The sequence below is a fragment of the Anticarsia gemmatalis genome, chromosome Z (genome assembly GCF_050436995.1).
Source record: "Anticarsia gemmatalis isolate Benzon Research Colony breed Stoneville strain chromosome Z, ilAntGemm2 primary, whole genome shotgun sequence".
In the NCBI taxonomy this organism is placed as follows: Eukaryota; Metazoa; Arthropoda; class Insecta; order Lepidoptera; family Erebidae; genus Anticarsia; species Anticarsia gemmatalis.
In genome coordinates, this window is record NC_134776.1 from 18,549,352 (window position 1) to 18,571,268 (window position 21,917).

Sequence of the window (21,917 nt, forward strand, 5' to 3'; positions counted from 1 at the left end):
ATCAATGCTTACCGCGCATGAGTCAGTAGACAGATACTGTTTTTGTCTTCTAGCATAGTAACGGAATGGATCAGAACGATTGGATACTAAGATCAGAAATTGTATTTCTGTTATCGATAGCAACATGCTCTCCCTTTCTAACCGTCTGATTGTCTGCTCTTCTAGCGCATGCGCAGTCGTTATAGATAGGATGCAAAGCGCGGCGATTGGTTGGTTTGTGATTTATTTTCGGTGATTGGATAGCACAAGCTATCCTCTACCGCACCCGCGTCGATAGTTTACAGTGGCCCTCACATAGATGGCGCTAGCTTCCTATCTAGAATGTTTCATCTTGGTAGCATTTATTGCGCATGCGTCAATAGTTTACAATGGCGCTTACATAGATGACGCTAGGTGCCTATCCAGAAACATTTTCTAGTAAAATGTAATTCCTTAAAAAACTTGTTTTCATAATGACTAATTTCAATACCTAATCATTGGTAAATGAATGAATATGAAAGGTACCTATTTCTATCGATGTTATTAACATCTGTATTACAGTTATTGATTCAATACTTAAGTTATACATTTCCATGGCTTTTCAACACTTATTGAGTCTCTGAAGGAAAACTAGAGATATGCCGACTATAGAAGATATAACTCAGATCGCTATGGACTTTAACCACAGGAACTATGCCTAAAGCTTAGTTTATTTTTTGTTCGTATGTACCATATTTCAGTCTATACTTACCACATCATAGTTATAGTGTAAAGTATTGGTCCCTGCACATAAGGCTGGGTTTTCAACAGGAACATAATTGAATTCATAGTCTTAAACTTCTCTCATAATAACATTACTAGATCAGGGAATTGAACCCTGAGTAACGTGATAATTCTAATAAACATTTATGTCATTTCAGCTCTTGTTGTACAATTACTTCAAGAAGAGGTTTACGATTAGTATCACCTTAATATAGGCAAAATCTTGAGAAACTGAGCAGTAAGGAAGGGTATAAGGGTACATAATAAAAGTTAATCGTTCATTTGAAATAATTTATTACGTTGGTACACTACGACATTATCTTTTAATCGAACATAAGTAAGAAGATTCATAAATCCAAAGCTTAAATTAAACAAAGTCAGTCACTAGTATTTTTGGTAATAACCCTGTGGGGGTGATGCATTAGTTATATAATGCTACTAGTACAATGTTGAATGCTCAAAACACGCTGAATTTAATACAATCATGTTATTTTCTTGAATCTATATAATCGAGCTTTATTTGCATAGGTACAGCTTGCGATAAAAATTGTGATGTTATGTAGATGTTGGCGTGTTTTGAGAGTTGTGATGTTAAATTGTGATTACAGTTAAATTGTAATGTTTAATTACTGAGTTTCAGTAATTTGTCAGGTATTATTTATTATGACTCATTACATAGAAATTAAATACACAAATAATTTATTAAGAAGTGTAAAGACAAAAAATCATTGTATAAAAATAAAAGTTGCATATAATAGCATGATAATCAGGTCAGAAGAAACTTAGCGCTAGCGGATCCAGGTAGAAAAAAAAGAGATGAGCTCAATCTTTATCACATGCCCCGCTCCTTTCAAAATTTAACCCCACTTCTTAGCATCTCATAACACACCAATCACAGCAATTCTCAACCACCCCAAAACATGGAGTAGGTCTCCCTTCTTACGTCTGAAAGCCCCCTCCTTAATATTTGAATCAACTTTAACATTTCAATACCCCCCAATATTCTCATTTAAAGAACCCACAAGCCCCCTTACAAACTAAAATACCTGGATCCGCCACAGTACAAAATAAATGAAAATAGGTAACATCCTTAATCACTAGACATAAGTTCACACTGATAGTGAACACTAACTTACAATTAGTATGTCTTACATTGACAAAATTGGCCACGGTGGGCTATTTTTACAAGGCTTACATGACTAACAAAAAGATTATAGCCTATCCCACTCGCCTTGAGACAAAGCGAATAAAAAGATGTCAAATAAAAAAAAATTGCATCTAAGACCAAAGGTTTTGTTTCTTTCTTCATTAATTAATTTATAAATAATCATGTCATGCAAAATTTTATTAAATTGTAATTAATCAATAGGTTTTGCAGTAATAAAGAAAGTAAAGCAAACTTATGATTACTGTAAAATGCATTATAATTAAAAAAAAAACATAATTGATGTTTTTATTAAATTATTAGGTGTTTGTCTCAAGGCTTGTTGAATAGATTATAAAATGATGCGATGGCTGGCTCGGCTATGACTATGAAAGAAACAGTATATCCTAATATTGAATCAAAATGTTACTGATAAAATAATTATTCATTATCATATTGTACAACATAATTGAAAGCCCTTAAACGCCAACGACTTGGACATTAAATAATAAGTATAGCTAAGCTTACAATATGTAGTTTCTGCGAAAATAATGTATAAGATGTACTAACAGTACCTACTTACTTTGTGGCAAATTTGTGCAATTAAAAAGTGGCAAATGAAGAGAGGTTTAACGCCAAAAGTACTGAAAGTGAAGTTCAGGAGGATGTTTTGGACTGACGGGGACATTTGACACTACGACCGCATAGCAGCAGCCCCATGTTTTGATCTATTATAGTTTTAGTGTTGTAGTACGTTATTACATACTTATATGTTTCGTTACATGCTAGATAGTTACGTTGGCGTTAAAGGGGTCAAATTGTTCATAAATGAGGAGAAAAGGCATCATTGGTGATTGGTTGCCACTTAAACTACAGTCTTTCTACGAGATCGGCACTTGACGATTCACAGCCAGGCTCGGACACCCCGAGAAAGACGACTATATTTATTTATCAAATATGTGATACAAACGGGCGATTGTGACTTCGCTATCGAAAGTACGCACTGCGGCAACATAAATGTCTCAAAACTATTATAATACTTTATAGGACAATTAATGTTTAAAAAATTGGGTAAACTAGATGACTGAATGTTCTGGACGAATGGACATACTCGATTCTGAATGATTAAACATGAACTTGTCTCCTTATTCGGAGTATTGATTATTATATGATTATTTAGAGGTAGCATGTTGTATATACCGTGTACAGTATACAGTCGCGAGCAGTGCGCCTTATATTCATCTTAGTAACACTACCTACTGATTATATGGACATATAAATACTCTTAGACGAGACATTAAGTGATTATATTTGGTTCTTACATTACTGTTTACTTATAAGGTAACACAGACACAGAAATGTTATAATGAGTTATGACTAAATCGATACGCGGAAGCGCAATATCATACTTTAACCTACAGATGTTTAGTTAATTGTTATTTGGAAAGGCTGGGAGGATCCAGCTAATGGAAATTTAAGGTCGCCTATTACAAATACTTTAAACTGTATTTGAAAGAAGATTAAGTTCGAGAACCATAAACGTGCTCGTCTAGAGATTAATTTCGATATGCCAACTACTTAGTAGCGAAATTGCGACATACGTCATCTAAAGAGTATTCAGAATTGTTTAGTCAAATCGTAGACGAGGAATCCATATGTTAATAAACACCGTTTAAATATAGACATATAAACGTTATTATTGGTACTACTGTGATATATTACAAAAGCAGCTGAGGACAGAAACTACATTAGATTACTGCCTTTACATACTACGATGTCGTGGCAGTGAGCTTAGCGGTCATCGTTATCTACAAGTATAGTCGAAGAGTACTCTCAAACACTCAGGTAAGCTATAGTCAGCCACCGCATACACAGTATCATTGGACAATATAGACTTACATCTAACAGAAGCTCATGAGAGTGAGCGTTGCTCCTTACACTCTACAATGCATGATACAATGTTACACCTGCGTCTAGTGACGTCTTACGGGAAATCCTTACAACTAACTGAGTTCATTTCTTTGTCTTTCTTATTCTGGATGTTATCCCTTCATCAAAATTTGTCAAATGTCACTTTCCATATTAAAATACGAGGACAATAATAGATTGTAAATGACTACACACATTGAAAGACAGAACAGATAGTGACAGGTTGTAGTGGAGAAGTTTCACTGGAGACAACTGTGGTGAGATCGTTTTATCATTCGAATGATGTTACAGCTAAATATAGCTTTTTATCATCTCATATGCTAGTGACTAGTAGTTTTGATGTAAATGAGGCACCTATCCAAAGGCCAGTGCCGTTGTGATGATTAACTGGTAACTATTCACTGGTCTGTATACCATTTGAAATTTTTCGAATTATTTTATTATGTTTGATTGCAGCATTTCGTGATCGTCTCATTTTATTTTTATTCGCATCCAGTTATGAAATTGAGATGAGTTCGATTTATCTTTAAATACTAAAATAAATAGTGAAACTCCCCCACGAAGAAATACAGAGATCATTAAATATGACTTTCTTATTACCGAATCTCGGTTTATTACAGCAAAGGTTATGTCATACACAATTAAATTACTGTTTACTGAGAAACGTGTGATGTATCACTTACAACTAACACCCAGACTTAATACTAACATGTTCTTATGAACTAAACTTATAATGATAAGCGACTCGTGCCTCTGGAGAACTAGTCTCGGCGACGGTCTGCGCGAATGCTTGGTTTCTTTGTATTATTATGTTGTCGTTAACGGTGTACATTCAAGACCTGTTTTGTCTTTTCTCTCGATCAGTTGTGACGGTGACAAAGTAAAATTACCAGATAAACTTAAAACTAGGTAGCCTAAGGCCTAGGATATGATTTTGTAAATCAAAATAGATTTTAATGTCTCGTAAAGACAAAAGAAATGTATGAAATATAGTTAACTTTAGAAAGCTTATTTTTTAACACTCAGTCTTTTTGTTCCAAACGTCCTGTATCAATTAATGTATCTAAAAATTGTGATCTCCGTATAAAAAGGTTGAATTTGATACTTTTTGGGATAATAAGTACAAAAAATAAAGACGTCGTCAAATCTACATAATGTAGATTACATCTGTTCAGTGGGTGTACTATACTAGGTACGTATTAGTACGTAGTGTTTGCGTTTGTGAATGTGAACGAATAAATCACACCCAGTTTTATCACGCTGTTGGCATTATACGTTATCTTAAAGGATATTTATTGATGGCCAATTTTCTGTATTACATCTTTGTGTTTTATTGTTTCCTTACCAGAATTATATCGATTCGCAGAGGGCATAATTTATTCGTTCACAACTTTATTTACTCGACTCAAGTAAAACGAGGCGTGTCTGTAATAGGTACAGAAAGTCCGATGTTCTGGATGCCTGATACTCTGTTGGTGGCGTACGGTTAATAAAGCGTTTTGATGGTGATTCTTTTCAGCATCGACCGAAATATACTTATTTATAAAGTCACAATACAATTTTGACACAAGATTTTTAGTGGACGTTTCGATATCATATACCGCGTCAGTATTGATTTATAAACCAATACGAGTATTGAAAGTGGCTGTTGAAAATCCTTTCGCCTTTACTGTTTAACGTATACGATTGTATACGCATTACACATATTCGCTGAAGTATGAAACCTTTAGTAAACATGTGCTTGTGTATAAGGAATAAAGTAAAAATGGTCCGAGCACTCGAAGATGAAATGATTTATGATTCTTAAAATGTAGCTGTTAGCTCGGAGATGCTACTTTTGTGAATGATAATAAAGTAAGAAAATGTTGAAACTAAGGTTTTGATTGATGTATCGTAGAGCGGCTGCCTCTTCAGGTCAACGGGATAGTGGACGGGATCAGGGGCGGTGTTATAGGAAATTGGAATGTGGGTAGGAAGGAGGGGTCTGTGGGACACTGTAGCCGTGGAGAAATGAGTATGAGGAGCTACAGTGACTGGGCAGGTCGGGAGCGTGTCCGTATGTCTCTATGCCATGATCGAACAGACCTATAAATAGAGACATGACCGGATCGCAAGAAGTGTTGTTACAGAATCGGCAGCAGCTGATAGGGATGAGTGGAGAAGAAAAAAAAAGAAGTGCCAGCTTACTTTGATGTTAACTTTACTGGTGTGGCTAAACCTCGCACGATTTATTACGGGGACATATTTCATGCAAAGAATAGCAAGAGAGCAGACTTAAAGTCGACTAGCTACTGTCAATGATTGACTGGTGTTAAGTAGCGCGGCTTACAAATACAGTACAATCACGTACACAATTATCGACTATACTATTCTTGGAGTTGTCATTACCAGTTAACATGACGACTGTGGCCCAATACTCAAATTCGCAAATTTTTAAGTTACGCGTAAGTCTCACGCTGGCACTGTCATTGTTGAGATTCACTCAAATGTTGTGTCGTTTGACCATTCAACCGTAGAATAGTATAGTAGACGTAATTGCGAGCGTGTGGGTACTTAGCACTTAACAGCAGGTGGTCGCTGCTCGTCGCCACCTGCGGACCACATCGGTTCATTCCGCCCAAAGCCACGCGGGGCCGAACCTCTTTCCTAGTCTCTGTGTGCTATCAATCCTAATAAACCGATGTGTCAGTGTTTAGTGCTAGGTGTTAATTGATTAGTTTTGTTAATTTTTTCGCTTCAGTGCGAATTGTTGTTTTGCATAGGCTGTTGCTTTATTTTCTACATGCATTATTTTTAAACGATGTTAAACTTTCCGATAGAAAACCTTCCAACTATTATTGCCACGCGTGGCTAACTTGATACCATCCTTAGGGTTGCCAACTTTGTAATTTAGTATTATTATTGATTTTTCGCTGTGTCTAAAACGTGTTTTTTTGTTTGTTTATCCAATGAGTATTTTTAAACGGGGGCCTAACAGATTTAACAGTACATAACAACTTTCCAAGAGAACGTGGCAACCCTCACTCCCGTAATGAGGTATTCTATGATTAAATGCCGACAATAGCCCCGTGTCGTATCACAGAATCTCTCACTAACATCACTTCGGCAGAAACTCACCGAAGTGATAATATGGGGGACTGCTTATTTACCCTAACAGACCGTAATCCATTCAAAACAATATGTAACTTTGTGTCAGCCCGACTATTAGCAGTAGCAGTATATTACTACTATCATACGACTAATATTCATGGTCAAATATCAATAGCCTAAAGAAAAGAAAGAAAAACACGCTCTTTCCGTTGATTATTGCTACCGACACTTGGACCTGTCCAGAAAGTTACACATCCGTTTTTATCAGGACCGGGGGGTTGAGGACGAGAAACTAACGAGAAAGGGGATATTAAGAATAAAATAAATTTAAAAGAAAATTCAGCTCTTCAAATTTCGCTGAAGCTTAACAGCGAAAAATGAAGTGATATAATTAAAATGAATTGGGACAAGGGCAAAAACTTCACCAATTAGAGGTGATAGGAGTGATCTTCGAAAGGTGTTAAAGATATACTAGTCCTGTCGGTTTGCACATTCTTAGCATACCTGATTCCCTCCAGCACATCGGTTGGATCTGGGAATATCACGTCAACAGTTCAATGTGTCCGTTCCAACTACAACCTTGCGGCCGTCGTCGTACTAACCACTATCATTGGCCTATTGCCGCTACGATCTTCAAAGAAGTCTGCTAGTCTAAAAGGGTCCCCCTCTAGAGCAATGAGGAGCTCTCACAACTGCCGTGACGATGTGATCGCCTTCGTCAGCTAGGCCAATCCTTACGCTAATGTACATCAACTGGTCAATGGTACACTAACAGGCGTAAATAGTTATTAGTCAAGCTGAACTGCAAGACGGCGCTTTGTTGCGTTGATCGACCGTGCCCGCGCCAGAGGCCGCTCCAACCAAGAGCGGGCACTCCTAACAGACACGGTGAAAATTAAGCAAAATTAAATAACGCTTAGGTACCTACTACATCTCTTAAGAATGAAATCATACTATAATAAAATAAGCTCTATTGTAATGAAACTGTAACTAAATTTTACGGACAACCTAATTTTTAAACGATCGAACGAAACTAACTGTTAAATATTGAAAAGATATTGAATTCAAAAATTTGTTATTATTTTCAAGAACCCTACTCAAACAACATTATAACTCCAAATGAAAGGAAACCCCTATCCTCAAATAAACAAGGAAAACACTAACCCAAAAAAAAATAATCTAACTGATAATTATACAAACTATTAACGGTTTTTATAAAAAAATAAACAGAGTTTATTGAACAATGATTTGAAACCAAAACTAAACATGAACCTAATGAATTAAACTGAACGAAATCTTTGTAACTGATTTTTTTGACGAACGACTTCATATGAAACGGAATGATTGAAACGTGAAATGTAAAATGAAAACAATTGAAACTAGTTTCGAACAAATCAAAATTAATAGAAAAACGTTGTCAACTTAACTGATAATATTTTCCGCTGATAACTAACAACTTAAACTAACTTAAGTCCTAAAACATAAGGTTTGGATATTGGATTGAAAATTTTATGGCCTGATTTGTGGGTGAATTTGAATACGAAATTGGTTTTCTTTTACACATTTAACTGGCACCTGCCTATGAAAATTTTGAAAACACGCTGAAATGGCAGGCGGAGACTTGCCAACTCACAAACCCCAAGCAGGGACGTGAGCGGCTGAAGGACGGAGAGGTCTCGATAGACGTTAAGCTCTGATCACTCGCCTTAGCAAGATGCAATGACCGGCTCAACTGCCATCTTACGCTCCGTATCCGTCCTCCGAGCCGAGTGGGAGCTCTGCTCTTGCGACTCCTCTCTGGACGGCCAATGAAGGCAAGCCAGAGGCGGGGGACCGCTTCCTTGTCAGTTTTCACTCCGACCAGCCAACTAAGGCAAGCCGGAGATGAGGAAGGTGCCTTCCCCCTGGAGCACTCAGGTACCGCGGGGTCGCTACTGCCCGTCACCTTGCCTCGAGGTGCCTTGCGGGGGCTCATTACTGCTGTTATTTTAAGCCCTGTACTTTAGTATGTGTAAATATGTAAAAGAAATACGTGAATTGTTAGTTAAAATTGATGACTTATCGCCGGACTAACTTATAACCTGAACTCATTAAGATAAGACATACAATTATAATACTGTAATAAAGCAAGATAATTTCAATAATTAAATACGAAATAAGTTCGAACTTAATATGATTATAAATAAAATAATTTATTTTAATTTTAAATAATTTAGTTGTAAACGAAAGGTACGCATTACGCATTATTAGTAACACTCGCGGCACGGGAGCCATCTGTGATGTAATATGGACGAGTATCGAGAGGATTTAAGCCGAAGACACTACTTTCTACAATAGTCGCGTACTCCGCGATCTGCTCGACAATTGTAAAAAAATAAGTACTGGAACGTCAGTGCATTGTCTTCAAACGTTGGTTGTTGTGACGTTAAAGAGTGCCGCTCGATACGAGCGCTACACACGCATTCCCGTCCGCGTAGGTATTGATTGAGATCTCATCTGCGTACTAAATTGCACCTCCGCGCCCACGGCATATCCAAAGTAACGGTCAACTAAAATATTGAATCACCTTACTCTATCATTATTTAGCCTAGTATTGTATCTTACTGTTGGGCAAAGGCCTCTCCGTATTTCCAGACATCTGAGATGTTTTCTAGTTCTGGCTATCCACATAGGAACGCATCTTAATCGTTCCACTCCGTTTGGGCTTTCTATTGTTTCGAGTTATTTCACTTCACACAAACGGCTGGTAAAACTTGCCCATCTACCTCTTTCCTACACTTTGTGATGTTATTCATACTCAACTTTTGCCTTACCTACGTGATACGAAACCTAAACATGAACGTAATGAACAAAACTCGACGAAGTTTTTGAAACTGATTTTAGAAGGAAAAGAAGACTATTTGGTAAACAGATGAAACTGACTATTTATTGAACAATGATTGGAAACAAAAAATTAACATGAACTAAATGAAATCTTTGTAACTGATTTTTGAACGTGTAACTGGAATAAAAACTGTTTAACACGGCGACGTAACAAACTGTTCATTGAACGATGATTTAAAACGAAAAATTAACGCGAACGCAATGAATAAAACTGAACGAAAACTTTGTAACGAATGACTTGAAAAAAAAAATTGTGATGCAATTAACTATTTATTCAACAATGATTTGAAACGAAAACTAAACATAAACGCGATGAATAAAACTGAACAAAACCTTAACGAATTACCTGAAGAAAAAAATACTATTTAATATTGTGATGAAACTAACTTTCTACTGAACAATGATTTGAAACGAAAAAATTACGCGAACGCAATGAAAGAAACTAAACGAAACTTTGTAACTAAATTTTTATCTTATTATTAAAAAAAATGAAACTAACATGACCACGTAACTAACTGTTTATAATACGATGATTTGAAACAGAAACTAAACATGAACCTAATGAATGAAACTAAACGAAATCTTTGTAACTGATTTATTTAACGAATTACTTTATGAAACGTGAAATGTATAAGGAAAACAATTGAAACTAGTTTCGAACAAATCAAAATTAATAGAAAAACGTTGTCAACTTAACTGATATTATTTTCCGCTGATAACTAACAACTTAAACTAACTTAAGACCTAAAACATAAGGTTTGGATATTGGATTGAAAATTTTATGGCCTGATTTGTGGGTGAATTTGAATACGAAATTGGTTTTCTTTTACACATTTAACTGGCACCTGCCTATAAAAATTTTGAAAACACGCTAAAAATAGCAGGCGGAGACTTGCCAACTCACAAACCCCAAGCAGGGACGTGAGCGGCTGAAGGACGGAGAGGTCTCAATGGACGTTAAGCTCAGCCTTAGCAAGATGCAATGACCGGCTCAACTGCCATCTTACGCTCCGTATCCGTCCTCCGAGCAGAGTGGGAGCTCTGCTCTTGCGACTCCTCTCTGGACGGCCAATGAAGGCAAGCCAGAGGCGGGGGACCGCTTCCTCGTCAGTTTTCACTCCGACCAGCCAACTAAGGCAAGCCGGAGATGAGGAAGGTGCCTTCCCCCTGGAGCACTCAGGTACCGCGGGGTCGCTACTGCCCGTCACCTTGCCTCGAGGTGCCTTGCGGGGGCTCATTACTGCTGTTATTTTAAGCCCTGTACTTTAGTATGTGTAAATATGTAAAAGAAATACGTGAATTGTTAGTTAAAATTGATGACTTTTTGCCGGACTAATTTATAACCTGAACTCATTAAGATAAGACATACAATTATAATACTGTAATAAAGCAAGATCATTTCAATAATTAAATACGAAATAAGTTCGAACTTAATATGATTTTAAATAAAATAATTTATTTTAATTTTAAATAATTTTGTTGTAAACGAAAGGTACGCATTACGCATTATTAGTAACACTCGCGGCACGGGAGCCATCTGTGATGTAATATGGACGAGTATCGAGAGGATTTAAGCTGAAGACACTACTTTCTACAATAGTCGCGTACTCCGCGATCTGCTCGACAATTGTAAAAAGATAAGTACTGGAACGTCAGTGCATTGTCTTCAAACGTTGGTTGTTGTGACGTTAAAGAGTGCCGCTCGATACGAGCGCTACACACGCATTCCCGTCCGCGTAGGTATTGATTGAGATCTCATCTGCGTACTAAATTGCACCTCCGCGCCCACGGCATATCCAAAGTAACGGTCAACTAAAATATTGAATCACCTTACTCTATCATTATTTAGCCTAGTATTGTATCTTACTGTTGGGCAAAGGCCTCTCCGTATTTCCAGACATCTGAGTTATTATTTAGTTCTGGCTATCCACATAGGAACGCATCTTAATCGTTCCACTCCGTTTGGGCTTTCTATTGTTTCGAGTTATTTCACTTCACACAAACGGCTGGTATAACATGCCCATCTACCTCTTTCTTACACTTCGTGATGTTACTCATGCCTAACTTTTACTTAACCTAATTAGCCTATTATTTTTTGTATTTTTTTTATTTTTAATTAAATCATACTTATAATTATTTGAAATATACTTCATCTTTCCTTAACTAATACATAGATACAGATTAGATAACAAAAATCAGATGCTAAAATAGCTTGTCGAATGGCGAGATCGCTTATAAAAGATTCGTAGCTAGAATTAATTAGACAAAACCTACTATAGGTCCTTTATCCCCTTACAACCGCACAAATCACTTTCACACATACATGTACATCACTGAAACCTCTATAATAGACATTGTCAAAATTTCATAAAATTTACTAATCAATTGAAATATATAGACACTTATTACAACTACTAAAACGAAGATCGCACAAGTCGTTAGGACGCTTGAAAGACTCGTTCAGGAAATAATTACAATAATCATATTCCGAATGTTGTTAGGTTGTCGTCAGCGACAACTGCGACAAGAATTACTTGATTATATCTAGGAGTATCAGTTCAGTGTGCGCAATGAGAATATTGTGATATGTGTGGAGTGTTGCGGCGAGTAGAATGCGATGTCTGCGCCCGCGCATCACGCACGTCATTCCCGCGCGCGGATCACACTTCTCATCCTCTGGGAGTCTCATCGTCAGAATACAAATGCTCTTTCGACTATCACTTCACAGTCACTCTCTGAACACTTAGACGGGTGTTATCATGTCAATTGTGTAGCGGTGCGTCGCACGCGATAGTTACAATGTGACCGGCACGATCGGACCTATACACGCGCTGTGGGCTCATATGCGATGGAGGACACATTCTTGTTTATCATGTTGGTGATTAAGATGATTTAGAAACAGATTTTAATCCTCTATGTAGAAACTATATGTTTGGAAAGAAGTGAGAGTGAGAGGTCAAGGAAATGGAAAATTATTGATTACAGATTGTTGAAGTTTTGTACAGATGAGAACTTTAGACAGCGACCAGATGGAAAATGAACGAATAGCGCGTCAATTGAATTGATTCGGTGGGACCACACATCTAGACTGGCCCTAGACAATATAGACAAAGATACACTTAATGCTATGACTGTTTGATATACACCAAGAATATTATTTATTTATATGTATATTATTATGAATTTTAAATCGACACACATAATATTCTCTGTACAAAACAGTAACTATTAATTAATTGAATTTTTAAATTTGTGTGAACTAGTACCTGTTATTTTACAAATCTATGTGAACATCAAGTGACAAGTAAATAGCCAAGTGTGAATTTAAAATAAAGATCGCATTAAATAAAAATATTTGTTATTTTACAATATGAGTCAGCCTGAGAGCAAGATAGAATACGAAATAAACTAGATGATATTGAATGTTATTTGAACAACTCACACGCGACCGATTGGAGATTTGTAAATTAATCGAGAATAAGATCCGAGATTTGGATATGTCTTTAGAGAAAAATAAAGTCTAACATAGATTTAATTGTAGAGAAAGAATAATGAAACCAAATACTGTAAATTTAGTCCAGGTTTCACCACAACTCCTGAATAACTATCAGTTAGCTTACCAGATAGAATTTTGACACATTTTTCCTTTAATCTGGCATTTAGAAATGTCAAATGTGTTTCAAACAAATATTACGAATAGGGGCATATTTTTATTGTAATGCGATCCAGATAAAACTACTTTTTAATTTATGAATAATACTGCTATATCGAATTGGGATTTTGAAAATAATAATATAATCGGAAGCCCAATTGTGATTTGTCCAACACTTGGAATACTGACTACTACTTTCAAAAGAGCATAACGATTGTAACTATTCGTAACTCAAGCGAACAATTCGAAACTAACAGACTAAATTATATAATATAAAGAATAAACTGATATAATAATAACGCAAAAAGTAACTGTCAATTTGGGAAAAACATTATTACATGTCAAATGAAAGATTAATATGCCAAAATGTTGTAAAAAAGAAAATAATAAATGATATAAGTACCACGGGCCGTGCCGCGGCACATCTATATATTAAGGCACACGTTGGCGTAATGTCATAGCGCTCTCAACAAATCATAGAAAAGAAACATAATACATAAATGATAGGAGAACAATGAAACTAACGTACAGAGTCAGTATTGAAATGTTGTTATTGTGATGTTAACGATGTCTCAGACTGTATCTGCTGAACATTCGTATGTTTTATTTCCTAGTCTTTAGTTCTACGGTGGTCTAATCGACGCCGAGACCACGCGGCAATTTTGATTAAAACAGTTAACTACGTATATGGAAGACACTGGATTTGGTTGTCTCGTATGTGGGAAGGACCTAAGCGATTCATCTAAAACTTAAAATACTGCGATAATGGCTTCATGATTCGTCTTAACGTGTGTTTTGATACCTATGGATTGTGAACTATTGACTAACATCAGATTTGTACCGCTACGAATAACTTACAAGCGATCTTATTGGCGAGTGAGGCGATGACTATAATTTAATTACACAATACAGTTACTTGAAAGACCGAAACATTGATTTTTTATTCATTGTGAGCCGAAAATATACTTTTATTAAATACGAAATTGCTTGTTGCACGTAATTTTAATCGCTTATTATAGTATCACTCCCCCTTACACACACATGCACACATATCAAACACTCACACACATAACAAACATTAAATAATACTAAACCGGCCTGATACAAGAAGGATTACTCCATTTAAGATCATAAACAAAAATATCGAATTACTTTCAATCTATGTATAGATTTCAATTTGTAATTTTGTGCCGTTTCTATTTGTAAAAATAAACTTATTAGAATATTTTTGACGGACAGAACTAGTGTTAATGAGGGTTAAAGTTTATTGATTAATATATTTTATATTTTGCGAAATGTTATTAATTTGGTAAAATTAAGGTGAACCTTAAGGAGTAACGTATTTTTCTGTTCTTATTGAATAAAATAATTAAATATAGCAAAAAGAAAACTAAAAACACATTATAGCTATGAAAATAGAAAACCCTATTCTAACATTACGTTTGCCCGTAAATTTATATGCACTATCTTATTCCACTAACTACACTAAATCCAGGCGCGGCCTCACGGAACGCAGAGCGTATCCGACAGACTTAATGCTAATTTACTAGCTAAACTTACGACTAATCAAGTACATAGGGACAATTTGAGTATCGATCGTTCTCATAAATGCGCACCTTCGATGTTAAAGACACTACCTACTCGTAATTATTGCACCTAGCACCGGAGAGGGCGCGGGCCGAGCTCCTGCCTTGTGTCGGAAGATGCCGACTGATTGCGCTGCCGGAATACCTACAGAGCTCATACGTACGTTCCTAAATGAAAAACCGCCTTCGCTTTTTTAAGATAATTGGGAATGTGGATCGATATTAATTTGAAGAAGTAAACAACTGAAATTGAAATTTCTATCCCAATGCGTCACTGTATTTATCCCAACAGTGGGCGATGAGGTCGTCACTCCACAACGCCTTTAATTTCCCTGAACACTAATGGTGAATGATATACTATGTAAACTATAAATCTAATGAAATATGCTAGTTAATGGGAGAAAATCATTTGGGGGAGAGAACTGAGAAAAAAGTGGGGAGCAAGGTCATGTCCAAACTATGTCAAAAAGTACACGATAAAAACGAAGTGGGTGAACGACAATTCAAAATTTTGATTCAAATTATAATCGTGGAATAAAAAAGGATTATGAAATGTACCTAATTAATGTAATAAAAAAACTTCGTTGAATGTCAACAAACTAAATGTATCTTAAAACTAATGAATAGTAAAAAAGTAACAATTAACTATTTTTTGGATCGAAAGTTCAGAAAAAAAAAAGTTTACGAGAGAAACAATATATTTTAACTTAGTTCGTAATAATTTTAGTAAAGATTTGGCCAGTATTTTGAAAATAAATTCGAATGAAAGCTGACATTCAACGGTAAGGACCCTAAGACGTGCAGGGTCATTGCACCTCGTTTGTTAGGGGCACTAGCACAGCGGAAAATTATTGAACTCAATAAAAAGCAAGTGCCAATATTGTCGGAATAATTTGATGGGATGATTTTTAGAGTTTATTCAGCGATCATAGATTCTTAAAACATGGACTGTAATTGAGTGAAAGTAATATGTTTTCGTAAATATTTCAAAAGTTACGTGCCAAAGAATAAAATGAGAAATTAAATTGGAATATTGTAGTTTGAAAAAAGTCCAAAAGAAAATCAATTTTGTTTTTTTAAGACACAAATAATAATTACCCGTGAATTATTGTTTAAATTGATTAAATAAATTGTTCGATTGACGAAACATTTTCGATGTAATAAAAAAATAAATTGATTCAAGGAATATGGTATAATTTTGATGGATTTGGAAAAGCTAGTGCTGTGCCCAGGTGCGGACTGATTGCAGTGACAGAAAAACACTGCCACTGGGCGATGGGGTCGTCACATCCCTACGCCGGGTCAATAAAATGTTATGAAAAATGTGTACTACATTATATATAATTAACCCTTTGCACTTAATGTCTCAAGTACCTACTATAACTTATTATTGCACTTCGGTGTTATTGCAAAAACGGCCTGATTGTAAACACTTAAATGTATTATTGCATTTAACGCCCGTAGAATTCATCAAATTTTAAATCGAAACAGTTATGATTTTTGTATTCTTGACTGATTGTACGATGAATTGTCTTATGATACATGAGTAAGACAAAATCCAAAGGGTTTGTTTATATTAAGAAACGCATGAGGACCTTAACTATGAACATAGTGAGTGGTATATGAGTGTGGTTTATAATGATGTATTTACATTTATCTATTATAACTTAATTATTTATTTCCGTGTTCCGATATTATGTTTGTATTTACAACTACTTGCTTAACCTACTTAAATACTGATTGGTGTTTATTGTGTACTCCTTTGATATTTACATTTATTACTAGATATATACTATGCTTATAAACCTAGTGGTGTTCATCCCCTTTACCTTACTAGTGAATTTATTATTCTATGTGCGAAATAACGAACAAAAATCCACTTTTAATTTGAAACTATAATGTCGATATTTTGGAAATTGGGATCGTTCCGAAAATAGTCACACAGTCTCGGAATAAGGTGTTACAGCAATAGATAAAAAGTAGATGTTTTAGAATTATCTTCGTAGAGATTACAATGATCGTAATTAAATGCGAAAATTAAAATTGTTTGTTTAGAGACTAATTTTGTTAAGACTTCGATATAAGTCGAGGAGTTATTATCAGGGTTTTAGAGAAATTCGGAAAACTTAAAACAGAGTTGGTCTATTTCGTCTTTCTTCCGGAAGTAGACTTTGCGTGTTCAAACGGCAAAGCCATGTTATCTTATACGTCCCAGCTTATTATAAAGAATTACAAAATGCGAAATAAAGACGAGAGGACGTAGGGGAAGGGACAAAAATTAAAAGTGAATGCGTCAGTCGCGACGTATAAGATTACAGGGACTAAGGAGAGAGAGACGTTACATTCTGTTGACAGTCGCCGAGCAACTATAAGTTAAGTTACTAAAGTTTACATCGAAATTGCGAACTGAGTCGCACGAGTGACTGATATAAAAAATTATCGCTGTATATACTGGTGACTGTTGACAGTCACAGTGTGTGACTATTCGTATCTTAGACCTGTTTGTATTATTGTGATAAAATAAAAGGGATAGCACGCACTGATTTTTAAATCTTCAAACACTTTTATTGCACATTTTATTATGACCTCGGTATAGGACCCTCGAAAACTTTTCTTAACCCATATTTGACGAAATTGTAATATTTTAGTATTTTCTTAATTTAATGTCCTAACCTGAGACCTTTCTGCTTTTAGAATACTACAGTACTGGATATTGAACACTTGTCTGTCACGCGTATTTATTTTTATAAAGGATTTCGATTTGGTAATAAAGATGTGTCGAAGTACAAATTTATGGCATACTTGTGTGCTTTAACGGAGGCCTACTTTTATTTCTGTTCTGGAAACAGCTTTAATTCTTCTTTCAATAACAGTGCATGCTTCTAACAAAATAAAATTATTATTTTGATGTCTATACTAAATAAAAGTGCGTCTTATACGACTAATATATATTTCTCTCCTTATATCTAAATAGTGATATATAATTATAATATATAAACTTTCTTTTAAATTTATTATAATTATTTATTAGTATTTTGCTATAATATGTTCTGTTCTATCTACTTAGACTAATTTTTTTTCGTCTTTTTAAAATTTTTATATATTTTTTTTGGAGTATTTCTATTTATTTTATATTTTTTTTGGGGATTTTAATTCTTTTTATTTTTTTTGGGTTTTCTGTTTTTCACACTAACATACTAAATTAATTCTATGTAGGCACGAGCGTATAACTTAACACATAATTATATACTCTAAAACAAACATTAAATCCTATACTTAGTTCATAAGTTAGCTTAACGCGTTCGCCCAGTCGACCAGGGTCCTTACGTCTTCAGACCTGACCACGCGGTCTCATCGAGCATTGCTCCTTACTGTCGGCTGACGTACTCACTACGACACTCCTCGTGTCATCGACACATGCATATTCTAGGAGCCTTTATCTCAATACCGCTACGAATTCTGATGTTATCGAACGAGGCTCCATTTTTATAAATTAAACGTCCTATTATTGGCCGATGTTTTCGCCTAATGACTACATCTGTCTCCCTCTACTGTCGTAATAGAAAACCAGCGAAACCAGTTTTAAAAGTAATAAAAAAAAACAAAAAAAAAGCATATAAGTCATTATTCGAAAGGGATTTTCGAAGAAGAATATATTGTATTACGGTTCTCGGCACTGGAGTTTCGGAAGACAGTTGACTATTGTATATAATAGTGTTTGTATCAGCCAAAAGCAGATAAGACGGTAATGTTGTGGCCAAAAAATGTTTATTTGAAAATAACAACTGTCTTTACTATGAGATTTTCGTAATTGTTATACCTAATCGCAAGTGTTTTTAATCCGGCTTCAAAAATAAGGTGGTGGTACTCAATTCGTATTTGCTACCTCATTAATTTTCATTTTCAGTTAATTTTCTTATCTTGATTTCAATGTGCTTTTCAGTTTAAACTAAATTTGACGAGTATTATTGTGATCTATTAGCAACGCGCTTATTTGTCTACATTATGTGATGTATATTCGTGGCGCAATTAAGCTGTCACTTTGTTTTGAAGCCGGTGTTTTACTCGAAACTATTTTATAGTAGTGGTTTGTAGAAAAAATGCTAAGCGTTATTATCTTTGCGAAATAAATATTGAATTGCACGTAATTGGTAAGTGTAGGTAAAATAGAATCCCAAATAATGTTATCAAGAACGTCTCATAGCCAGAAAAATAAAATTAAGAAATCACTACTTCTACACAAGTGATGGTGCCGACGAATGCGTGTATTACTGTAGTTTTGAATTTATAAAAAAGATGTATTAATAACTAATAAAATATCAAGGTGTTCTTTTCAATTTCCATGACAAGTGTTGATTTTTTTTATATAGGTATTTTCGTAATTACTGGGCTGAAAGTATTATAATTGTATATGAACAAACAATAACTTATAGATACGTAAAACAACTTATTTAACGGTAAAACATTTTTTTTAAGTTTAATATACTTTTTAGCGGCGTGGACCATCACAAGCGCAATATGATTTAATAATGAGTTCTTAAGAAGTTTAGGTGACAGGTCCTTTCGACCATACAACTATCGAACATTTCCAGTCTCACAGATATACGGCGAACGTCTATACATAGTGGCAGTATTTGCATTACAATTTAATTAAGTTTACGTATCACCTATTTTTTTTTTTTTGGGCAGTTTATTCCCGTGGTTAACTGGTTATTTTACCATTACTGTATGGAAATACAATTTCCTAATACAGTTATTAGACAAATCGTGATAAATATGGAGAATAAATGCTTGTTGCTATCCCGTATCTAGAGCCAAAGAATTTCTTTCAATGATGGATTAATAGATGATCTGGAGTATAGTGAAATGTGATGAGTTTGACGAAGTGACTTAGTGTTTTAAGAGGAAAACTAAATTACGAATGTTATCAATTTTTGTGCTTTGGTTAAGTCAAATTAATAGTCTAATAAAATATAATTTCAGTGGGTTAATGAGCGATAAGCATGAAGAAGCTTCACTATTTCATACCGGCCACGTTACACCGATTTAGTATCGGGATTATGTATATGACACTACTGGTGCATGTAAATTGTTAAAAGCGCGTGTGGCACGTTTGAGGCAATTAGTCATTGTAGCGGATTATTAAGTTCCGAATGTGATAAGACAACAATTCATGGAAGTATTATTGTGATTTTGATGTCATGAACAATGCAAAGTAGTGGCGTCGTGAATGTATTAGCTTGTGTAGTGAATATGACGGGTGAATGTCAAAGTGAATCAGTCTTATTCTGCGGCTCATCTCCTATTGCAACGCTTTCTAAACGCACCAAAGCAACGTGCCCTGACAACCAAAATGTGTTCACAAATCCCGGGTAAAATATTTATTGAATTTATGTTTTAATAACTAAAAATGTATTTTATGTTAATTTTGATTAAATTTCGAGTTATTGTCAAAAACAGCAGTGACGGATTCAAGAAGGTGGCTGTGATGAATCACAACCACCCCCTTGAGCGCTCCCCCCCTTATCCCTCCCCTGTAAGCCAAAAAGTTGGCTTACCCCACCCTAATCCGTCAGTGCTGGAAATAAAAAATACTCTAAGGTCAGTCTGTCTGTGCGTCACATCATGCAAGGTTTTTTTTAAACACCCGTGTTAGTGTCTTTGAATTTAGGATCTTAATGGGACACTATTGGGGAGAGAGGGGGGAGCCCCCAAAAAAAGGATAAAAATACTTTAAAGCCAATTGTCATACATTTTTAGTTTGAAAGTACAATTTTTTAGAATATGAAGTTTTTTTCAGCCGATTCAAAAAAATTAGGAGGTTTTCGTTTGCATTCATTTTAATACAATTTTTTAATGAATTATTTCACAGGGATCAATGGTGAACTACGGTTTTAGGCGACGGGACATCGAGTTGGGATTGGATGTTGTTACTACCGCAGACTAAAATTAAAGTTAATGTGGTACCAATTAGTATCTATATGATTTTCAACAGCCCTTTCAATACTCGTATGTTATCGTCGTCGTAAGTTTAAATATATTATACTAAAATTATAAATTGTTGACCTCGTTATCACATTTTGTTTAATAAATTATGCAAAATCTTAGAGTTTAAGCCGACCATTGAATAACTTCATCCTATTTGTGCGAGCCAAAATTGTTCTGTTTACAGACACGCCTCGATTTGACCATTAAACGTATCATCACCGGAGACGATTACACAATGACATTAATTTTTGAAAATCGGCACGTTTCACCTTAAAAATACTGTAATTACATATGTACAATTAAATGTCTAATGTTTGTAAAATTATAATACAATATGTTATCGTATTCGGCACAAAGATATTTATGTGATGAGAAAATATTTGGTATCGTTCATCTTATTATGACAGCCCGACTGCTAACTAAAATAACATTAAGTATCCCTCAAACATGTTGAAAACTAAAATAACATTAAGTATCCTTTAAACATGTTGAATTGTTTATGCCCGGTTTCTTAGGAACATTTAGGGATAGTTTAGTCAATACCTTGTTTTTTTTAATATGAATTTAACCCTTTAACTGCCTTTAACGGTCAAAGGGTTAACTCAAGTTAAGTTATATTATATCTTAACAATTTTAGTTAGCAGACGGCTAACGTATTTCATTGTGTGATGACGTGAATGACTTGACGTCTGACAAAGTCTCGGGAGGCAAGTCAGGCAAGTCTGGTAACTCGGTGAGATTTACGCGTTCGTTAACGGTTTCTACCATGTGGTATAGCTCTTCTGTACTCACCCTAAAGTGCAGCTCAAGTTGTTGCAGGTTGATGGCGTTATTTCGTTTCCGTATAATCTGCAGCGCGTGCTCCAGGCATACATACCGATTTCTGAATGGCAAGTGTCTCACC

General features: G+C 35.2%; 1 protein-coding gene across 2 annotated transcripts in view; it reads right to left on the bottom strand.

Moving 5' to 3' along the window:
- Positions 1-1,018: 1,018 nt before the first annotated feature.
- Jarid2 (Jumonji, AT rich interactive domain 2) overlaps positions 1,019-21,917 on the bottom strand; it is a 51,147-nt gene continuing 30,248 nt past the window's right edge. For both annotated transcript variants that reach the window (XM_076134564.1, XM_076134563.1), the window contains one exon: positions 1,019-21,916. In XM_076134564.1, coding sequence (XP_075990679.1) covers positions 21,662-21,916 — 255 coding nt within the window. In that variant the 3' untranslated portion in view covers positions 1,019-21,661. The remainder of the gene's footprint in view (position 21,917) is intronic.